The 9,779-nt window shown below is 62.6% G+C and overlaps 1 protein-coding gene across 1 annotated transcript; it reads left to right on the forward strand.

Annotated features, from left to right (window-relative positions):
- The first annotated feature begins 6,718 nt into the window (after positions 1 to 6,718).
- CD248 (CD248 molecule) lies at positions 6,719 to 9,215 on the forward strand. The gene has a single exon (XM_037839078.1). The coding sequence runs from the start codon at positions 6,724 to 6,726 to the stop codon at positions 8,926 to 8,928; it is 2,205 nt and encodes a 734-aa protein (XP_037695006.1). The 5' UTR covers positions 6,719 to 6,723; the 3' UTR covers positions 8,929 to 9,215.
- The last annotated feature ends 564 nt before the right edge of the window (positions 9,216 to 9,779 follow it).

A 9,779-nucleotide genomic window follows, 5' to 3' on the forward strand; every position in this document is an offset into this window, starting at 1 on the left:
CCCCTGAGGCCTGGCCTAGCTGCTCCTGCGGGGTAACAGGAAGAAAGATGGGGCCCTGGACGGGGGTGGGGGGGGCACAGGAAGTGCCTTTCTTGGAACTTTGCACCAAAATAGCCCATTCTGTTCCTACTCAGGGTCTCAGAGTCCCACGGGGGAGGTGTGTGTCACCAAGGAGACCCCCACCAGGGAGGGGCCTGAGCTGACCTCAGTTTGGCTCTTGCCTGCTACCCCTCCACCCTCTGCCATCCCACCCCACCCCCCACCCCCCACCACCCCCGCCGCGGCCTCTGCTCCACTTTGAAGTCCCAACATAAATATCACGTCTGCTTGGGTTCTCCTTCCCGGCCTGGTCGCAGCCCCCAGACCTGGCTCTCACCCCAGCCAGCCCCGGGGGGTGTGGTGCCGGGGGAGGGGAGGGGGGCCTGGACCACCCAGGGAAGGTGGCGAGCCAGTGAGCCCGGAGAAACAGGGAGGCAGCGGGGGAGAGACACCGGGGACAGGGACGGAGAGGGGAGGCGCGTCAGTGGGCAGAGAGTGGAAAGATGAGACTGGGAGAAAAAGACCTGTGACAAAAGAGGAGATGGGAGATGGCCCAGTGACCAGAAAGTCCCCAGACCCAGAGACAGGCAAGAGAGATGGTGACCCAGAGAGAAGAGCAGGGAGAGGGACCCTGCGGTCGGAGGGAGACGCAGTGACGCCTGAGAAGTCCCTGTGGGGAAAGAGAGGGCAGGAAGAGGGTGGAAGAGAAAGAGCCGGCAGAGAAAGTTCCAGAGGTGCTGGTGGCGGTGGGAGAGGTGAGACTGGGGCTGCTGTGGGAAGCGAGTGGTTCAGAGAGAACCATGATGGCAGGAGGGTTGCCTGGGACCAGTTGGGATTCCTGGGACGTGCAAAGATCCTCAGCAAACTGGGAGCAAGTTGGTCACCCCAGGTCAAGCCCCCAACAGATGCATCAAGGACCACAGAGTCAACTCCCCCAGGTGCCCCCTGCACAGATGAGGAAACTGAGGCCCCAAGAAGGGCAGGTGGGGATCCCCTGGAGCACGCAGCAAGGCCAGGGGGAGCAGCCCTGGGACATGTGGTTTCCTGCCTCTCTCCATGGAGCCAAGGCCAGAGGGCCCTAGAGGGAGGACAAAAGAGAGAGGGACAGGAAGCCCCAGGCTCAATATCCTCCCAAGATCTGGCTGCCAGCCCACTCTCTGTTCGGTTAATGGTGTGACCCCCCCAGCAAGCCCCTTCCTTCTCTGGGATGTTCCTCCACTGGGAGGGGAGGGCTGGGCCCTTCCAGCTCTGATGTGGGCTCCAAGGCTCCCTTTCTTGTGGGCAGATGTGGCCAGATGTTCAGGGTCCGGCATCTGCCAGGAGAGGGACCCTGGGCCCCAGGTGGGCCCGGGTTGGGCAGTCCCGGGCAGCCATGGGCTTCTCCTGCACAGCTGGGGGCACAGGTATGTGCCTCCGTGACCCACACACACCTCCCAGGTGTGCACCGCCCCAGCAGCACCAGGATGTGCAAGCACACATGTGCACACACACTCGAGCACGCGGTCCCGCACAGACGCCCAGGTACACTCATGAGTCCCTTTCCACGACAAAGACCCCCCACCCCCACCCCCCTAACTCCCTCCGCCTGTCATAATCCTCCACCCTCAGGGGCCAGGCCTGGTCTGGACAATGTCCTCTTTCCCTAGGCCCACCTCCCCAGGCTTGTCTGGCCCACCCCGCACAGTCCCCAGCACTCCCACCCCCCTTCCCGCAGGCCCTGCCGTCCACGCAGGGTGTGGCACCGGCAATGGGGGGGGGGTGCTGCAATCCCTCCCCCCCGCCCGCCCTCCCCTAATCCCTCCCTCCCCACCCTTGCCCGGGGACTTCTCCTACCTCCCCTCCCCTCCCCCCAGCTCCCACCCAAGACCAGGCGCCTCCCGCCCACCCCCTCGGCCCTTCCTCCCCACAGCCCAAAGAATGGGGTGGTTTGGGAAGAATTTAGAAATGGAGGGAGGTGGGGGGATGGGGACAAAAGAAAAAGGAGAAAAGGAGGTGATGTGTACACAAAGCAATGTGCTGGCTCAGCGGCCTGGCGTGCCAAGGTTCTCCGGGGCGCCTGTCCAGGGGGCGCCCCCCAATCACACCGACCCTGCCCCCCACCTTGGCTGGTCCATCGCGCCCTCTTCTGGGCCAGCTCTTCTGCCGGCCGCCCTCACCCCACCCCCGCGGGACCACACGCTGCGGCCAAAGTCGATGTCTGCCACTAACTTGTCCCGGGAGCTGCGAGACCAGGCTCCTTCTGGGGGAGGGGGCTTCTGCCTTCAGGCACCTCTCAAAGCGAGCTCTCCCCATAGGGGCCTTGGTCACAGCCCCCTCAACCCCAACCCCAAACATGAGCTCGGCCTGTCACCCAAGCTTGGAGGGCGCACGGTCCCCACCCCCAGCCAGGGAGACACGTCGACCTCAGGCCACAGTAGAGAACACGGGCTGTGTGGTTCCAGGACAGGCGTCATGTCCATAGGCCCAAGTTGTCCCGCCCTCCTCCGTGTCCCTTCAGATCCGTGGAGATATGTCCTGAACGTGCCATTCATCATGGTGGCCACCAGTTATGAATTGGGGCTCCCCATCTTGGTCCTGGGATCCAGCCTGGGCCCGTCCACCTACCCATCAATTCAGTCACCCCGTCCCGCATTCCTGCATCATCCATCGTCCGTCCATCACCCAGCCACCCACCCTCCAAGCACTTACTGCATCTCTGTGCTATAGGGGCAGCAAGTGAGCCAGGATAAACCCAACTGCCAGAAAGATTAAGACTCCCACCAGCTCCCTCTCTCCCACTCCTCCCACCCAGAATCCTGGTGCTGGGTCTACCCCAACCCACCTCTCCCAACCTGGAGGGCACCCTCCCAAACTGGGCACCCAGGGGCATCCTCAAGACTCCATTCTCTGCCTCCCAAACCCTCACTTAGCTTTGCTGGGACCAGAGGTGCCCCGGGGCCTGGCTCAGACTTTCCTCTACTCCCAAGTAGGCCCAGCCTGCACATCTGGAATTTGGCCTTTGACCTTCCTCCTCCTGGTTCCCTTGCCTGCCCCCCAAAAACCCCTCACCCGCTCGAGGCTGAGGTGCTGACCTCTCATCTGACCCACCCACTTGCCAGACGGCCTGCAGCCTCCCCTTGGATGCCCCAGCACGGGCCAGTGCCGGAGTCATGAGTGGGCCGGCCACACCCTTGGACGGGGCTCCAGCCCGCCCCTAAGGAGCCTCCAGAGGCCGGCTCCCCAAGCCGGCCCGCCCTGCTGCCTGGCTCTCCAGCCAGCTCCCCTCCCTGATCCCAGACTATTGCAACAGCCTCCTGACTGGTCCCTGGCCTCCTGGCCCCCCTCCACCCACTGCACACCAGCCACGGCAAGCTCTCGCCTCGCCTGTCTTCTCCACAGGCTCCACGATGCAGGCCCAGCCTTTTTGGGGCAGCTTCAACACCTTCCAGGCCAGGCCCCTACTCCCTTTCCAGTATTCTCTCTCCACTCCTTCCCACCAGCCCTCTGGGTGCCCTCACTCCAGGCCCTGTGGAGTCCGCCGGATTCTCCAAACATGTCTTGAGCTCTCCCGCCTCAGTACCTCGATGGGGGCTGTGCCTTCTGCTTGTCATGCCTTCTTCCCATCTCCATTGCTTGACATCATGCTCAACTCTCAGACTCTGTTCAAATGACTCCTCAGGGTGCTGCAAATAAAAGAGCATCGACTTAAGAGTTAGGAGACCTTTGTTCCAGTCCCAGCCTTGCCACCGACTCGCAGAGACTCCTCAGGCCTCAGTTTCCCCATCTGCAACGCTGATTTCCAGGGACCTCCCAGTACTAGGATGGTCTGACTTCTGGAGAAAGGTCGGGTGTGTGTGTGAAGCAGGTGGGCTTTGACTTCAGGCAGAAGCCCAGCTCCCCCACTGCATCGCCCTGAGTGAGGTTCTTCACTGCTTTAAGGCTCATTCAGTCATTCAACAAACCTTTACTGAGCAACTGCCATGGGCCAGGTGCCTCCTAGGCACTGGGGATACAGCAGGGAATAAGGCAAGAACCCCACTTTCACAGACCCCACTGTCCGCTAGAGGAAGAGTTTTCAACTGAGTCAATGCCTCCTTGGGGGCATCTGACAATGTCTGGAGACATTTTGGATTATCACAACTGGGTTCCGCTTCTAGCATCTAATGTGTAGTAGCCAGGGATACTGCTACACATCCCACAGCGAACAGCACAGCCCCCCACAACAAATTAATTATCCAGCCCAAGATACCAATAATGCCAAGGCTGTGAAGGCCTGTGCTAGAGAGATTCCAGTCATATGCAAATCAACAATGTAGACCAAGTCGGATGGTGATAAATGCAAAGGAGGGATACAGTGCAAGATCAGGAGGCTGGGGAGACCCAGGGGAGGTGGGGGGTGGTGGCCAGGGACTCTCTGAACTTGAGCAGAAACCTGAAGGAAGGGAAGAAGCCGAGCAAGCCGATGGTGCAGGGCAAGACTTTCAGGCCAGGAGAACCGCCAGGACAAAGTCCAGGAGGTGGGTAGGTGTGTGCCTGGTCAGTTTAAGGAGCAATCAGGAGCTTGGAGCAGCTGGAGCAGAGAGAGTGGTGGCGGTGGTGGGGGGATGGGATGAGAGGTTGGGGGGGGCAGATCATTTAGCCTGGAGGCCGCAGAGAAGATGAGTCAGATGAGGGCCTTGGGGGGTTCTGAGCAGAGACGAGGCAGGATCTGACATAGGTTTTACAAGTATTCCTCTGGCAGTGATGCAGAGAACAGGACGCAGAGGGTGAGAGGAAGCCAGAGCCCAGGCTGCCGTGGGAGCCCAGACGGGAGGTGACAGTGGCTGGGCCTAGAGCGGGGGAGAAGGTGACGAACAGCAGTTGGATTCTGGATCTACTTGGAAGGTGCAGCAGCAGGAGTAGCTGAGAGATTTGACATGGGGTGTGGGAGAAGGAGACGAGTCACGGATGAGCTCAAGGTTTGGGGCCCGAGCCAGTGGCAGGCTGAACTGCCCCATGTTGGCTTTCTGCTCCCCATGCTTCACAGACATAGACCTTGGGAGAAGCAACTCCCAGGCAGATAGTAAGCGCTCCATAAATGGTGGCTCCCAGGGCAGCTGGCCACAGCTGCTGGGCCAGCCCCGACTCTGTTAGGTGGTCAACAAATCCTGCCCTGATACCCTTCCCCTCCCGGATTTGCTCAGAAGACTGGGGAACAGTTGTCTCATGCTCCCCAGCTTACAAAGTATATTTGCAAACCCCCAAGGCTGTGATACAATAGCCCTGCGTTGCTGAAAGTCCAGGGCACATTGCCCATGTTTTGTAGATAAGAAAAATGGAGGCCCAGAAAAGGTCAGTGACTTCCATGCAGTCACACAGCAGATTAGAGGCAGAGGGGCAGAACCTCTCCTCCACCTTTCCCAGCCCTGGCTCAAATACCGGTTAAGAGTGCAGTGGGTGCGCAGGGGTTAACCCGCCAACCAGCTCCCCAGGGACCATCTGGGTGCTGGCCTGTGCACATGACTCCGGAGGTCTCCAGGAAGGACCGGCAGAGGACCCTAGCCAGGCCCATGCAGCAGGGCCTGGGGGAGGCAGGGATGGCTCCACACATGTGATATCTGTGTCACATACACAGGTATGTGTCATTGTGAACCGGTGCCCATACATGGCCTTGACCCAGTCGCCTAACAGCCAGCCCTGCTTACCCCCAGTGCAGCCCAGCCCCCACCCAGCACCCTCCCCCACGGTCCCTGCCCTCCTGCAGCAGGAGCCCAGAGAGGCATTTCCTGTTTGGGGGCTGCCTCCTCCCCCCTCTAAGCCCAGGTTCCCAGGGCCCCTGGCTAAGCAGAGGTGAAGGGAGGGCAGCTCCCTGGCCCCCATTCCTTCTCCCTCCCCTCCCCCACCCACCAAGCCCAGCTGGAGGCAGGAAGCTTGTGGGGGGTCTGCAGGAGGGGGGAGTGAGGCAGGGGCTCAATATATAGATGAGGGGTTGAGGGTGCCCCTGCTGCACCATCAAGGGGGCTCCCATCTGGGGGCTGCACGCACATGTGAGGGACCTCATGTCAGTGCATGTAGAATGCCCCACCATTTTTGTATGTGCACCAGAGGCATTTAGCATGTCAGAGCGTGTGCACATGTGGGAAGAGGGCTGCAGGCCGGGTGGGTCCACAGTGAGGTGAAGAACTTAGCATGTCTGAGTGTGTGCAAATCTGTGGCAAAGGGACAGAGTGTCCCAGCGAGGGGTCTTGTGGGGTGATGGGAGCAGGCGAGAACCTTGCACATGCATGTCACAGCATGTTTCCACCTTAGGACAAGTGGTTGGACCATGAGATCATTCACAGGTGTGATCAGGTGTCGGTGTCCAGACGTGGGTCCCTCTGGGTCTCCTGGAAGCAACCTCCCCCCATCCCCCTGAGCCTCGACTGTGCTGGAGTTTTCTGAGGCTCGGGCTAGCCCCCCGCAGGCGTTTCCCTCTCTCCCTGACTCCCAGCTTCGCAGGGCCTGGTGTGGCCCGGGATCTGCGCCTCCTCCCCTCCCCCGCCCGCTTCCTGCTCCGGCAGCCCCGGGGGAGCGGGAGCAGGGAGCTGGCCGCGGCCCCAGCCCACTCCTTACAAGGCCCGAGCCCGGCCCGGGGCCCCGCCCCCGGCCCGCCCCCCAGAGGCCGTGGACCCACCCCCTGTCAAGAGCGGCCGCGGGCGCGGGCCGGGCCAGTCGGGGGGCGTCGCGATGCTGCTGCGCCTGCTGCTGGCCTGGGCGGCCGCGGTGCCCACCCTGGGCCAGGCCCCCAGGGCCCCCGAGCCCCGCGCCGCCTGCGGCCCCGGCAGCTGCTACGCGCTCTTCCCGCGGCGCCGCAGCTTCCTGGAGGCCTGGCGGGCCTGCCGCGAGTTGGGGGGCGACCTGGCCACGCCGCGGACACCCGAGGAGGCCCGCAGCGTGGACGGCCTGGTGGGCGAGGGCCCGGCCGGCCGGCTGCTGTGGATCGGGCTGCAGCGGCAGGCGCGCCAGTGCCATCCGCAGCGCCCGCTGCGCGGCTTCACGTGGACCACGGGAGACCAGGACACGGCCTTCACCAACTGGGCCCTGCCAGCTTCAGGCGGGCCCTGCCCGGCCCAGCGCTGTGCAGCCCTCGAAGCCAGTGGTGAGCATCGCTGGCTCGAGGGCTCCTGCACGCTGGCCGTCGATGGCTACCTGTGCCAGTTTGGCTTCGAGGGTGCCTGCCCCGCGTTGCTGGAGGAGGCGGGCCAGGCCGGCCCCATCGTCTACACCACGCCCTTCCAGCTGGTCTCTACCGAGCTGGAGTGGCTGCCCTTCGGCTCGGTGGCTGCTGTGCCGTGCCAGGTTGGCAGGGGAACCTCCCTGCTCTGTGTGAAGCAGCCCGAGGGTGGTGTGGGCTGGTCGCGGGCTGGGCCCGTGTGCCCGGGCACCGGCTGCGACCCTGACAACGGAGGCTGTGAGCATGAGTGCGTGGAGGAGCTGGACGGCCAGGTGACCTGTCGCTGCACGGAGGGCTTCCGGCTGGCAGCGGACGGGCGCAGCTGTGAGGACCCCTGTGCCCAGGCCCCCTGTGAGCAGCAGTGTGAGCCCGGCGGGCCACAGGGCTACAGCTGCCACTGTCGCCTGGGTTTCCGGCCAGCTGAGGACGAGCCGCACCGCTGTGTGGACACAGATGAGTGCCAGATCGCCGGCGTGTGCCAGCAGATGTGCGTCAACTATGTCGGTGGTTTCGAGTGCTACTGCAGCGAGGGCCATGAGCTGGAGGCAGACGGGATCAGCTGCAGTCCTGCGGGGGCAACGAGCACCCGGGCTTCCCAGGACCTTGATGATATGCTGCTGGATGATGGGGAGGAAGAGGAGGACGAAGATGAGGCCTGGGAGGCCTTCGATGGTGGCTGGACAGAGGCCCCTGGGATCCCGTGGATGGAGCCCACGCAGCTGCCTGACTTTGGCCTGGCCTATGGTCCCGGCTTCCCAGAAGCCCCAGAGCCTTACCCGGAGCCCACGTGGCCGCCCCCACTCAGTGCCCCCAGGGTCCCCTACCACTCCGCAGTCCTCCCTGTCACGCGGCCTGTGGTGGTCTCTGCCACACGCCCTGCACTGCCTTCTGCTCCTCAGCCCCCTATAAGTCCAGCTGTGCACCCAGCTTTGTCCCCTCGCCATCAGTTCCCCAAGATCTCACCCAACTATCCAGATTGGCTCTCTGCCCACCAACCTCCCATTATCCCTGCCACTCACCCAGCACAGCCCCCTGCCCACCAGCTCCCCGTTATCTCAGCCAAAAATTCTCAACTGTTTTCTGTCCGCCAGCCCCCCATGGCCCAAGACACCACTCATTTGCCTCGAATCCCAGGTACTCACACTCCACTGGTCACCCCCAGTGCCCCTCAATCCTCTCTGACCCCAGATGTCCTGGTCATCACAACCCAAACCACCCAGCTTCCTATTACCCCAACTCTGACCATCACTCCCAGGTCCCCTGCCCATGAAGTCCCCAGGACTGCTGCCACCCAGCCCCCAGCCCTCTCTACTCTCCTGCACCCTCAGAGCCCCTCGAACCAGGCCTCAGTCCCCAGCCCTACACACCCCCATTCCCAAGCCCCTCAAGTCCCAAGGGAAGGTGCTCCTGACCCCGAGCTGGCCCCGTGGCTGTCTTCAGCGGCCCCCACAGCCGTGGGGGAGGCTGGTCCGGCAGGCCATAGCCGGAGGGATGACCGGTGGCTGCTGGTGGCACTGCTGGTGCCCACATGTGTCTTCCTGGTGGTCCTGCTTGCACTGGGCATCGTGTACTGTACCCGTTGTGGCCCCCATGTGCCCAGCAAGCGTGTCACCGACTGCTATCGATGGGTCACTCACGCTGGGAGCAAAGGCCCAACGGAACCTGCGCTCCCCCGGGGCAGCCTCACAGGGGTGCAGACCTGCAGAACCAGCGTGTGATGGGGTGCAGCCCCCCCACAGGGTGTGGGGGAAGGGGCACGCTCTGGACACATGGGTGAGGCTGTATCAGGGACCCATGGGGGCTGCCCAGCTGGACAGAGGGCTTCCTGCTTCCCCGGGCCCAGCCAGGCTCCACTCTCCGTCCACCACTAGACTGGACTCGTGGGAACTCTGCTCCCTGGCCCAGCACTCACAACAGAAGAGACACCGAGGCCCCCAGGACTTCACGGGTGGACGCTGGGGTCTTCTCCAATAAACAGGGTGCCAACCCCACCCTAAGCTCCTGATCCCCATTGGTGCCCAAAGGGAGGGTCTGGGAGGATGCAGGAAAATGGAGGGGACTTCTTTCAGCTTGAGTGGACCCCGTTGGAGGTAAGACCCCCCCGAGGGTGGGTGTGCTTCAGAGATCTTCAGGGAAGCAGGACCAGAGAGGGTATGGCCTTGCCCAAGGTCACACAGCAAGCCATGAGGGGAAGGTTTGGCATGGTGAAAATCCTGTATTTGTTCTTTTAATCCCCATACCCAAGAAGGTGGTGCTGAATTTGGGGGAGGGTTCTGGAATGAGGGTGCCTGCTGACCTGGAGCCAAGTTGGCAGTTAGGGGTCAAAGGCAGGCTCCGGGCCTCATGATTCTGGGGAGTGTGGGGCATGTAATGGGTGAGTCTCCCCTGTCTTCTGATACTTCCCACCCCTGCAAGCTGCCCAGAAGTCAGGGGCTGGAGCTGAGGGTCAACCAGGGGTGCTGCTGCCATCCCTCTTTGCTGTACTCCCTCTAATCTGGGGAGGAGGCAGGGGTCAGGGCTGAGCAGGCTGTGGATGGGGAGAGCAGGGAACCCAGGAGAGAGACCCCCG

The sequence above is a fragment of the Choloepus didactylus genome, chromosome 6, assembly GCF_015220235.1.
Source record: "Choloepus didactylus isolate mChoDid1 chromosome 6, mChoDid1.pri, whole genome shotgun sequence".
NCBI lineage: Eukaryota > Metazoa > Chordata > Mammalia > Pilosa > Megalonychidae > Choloepus > Choloepus didactylus.

Coding starts and splice junctions, on each gene's coding strand:
- CD248 (XM_037839078.1), top strand. CDS start 6,724: ATGCTGCTGCGCCTGCTGCTGGCCTGGGCGGCCGCGGTGCCCACCCTG.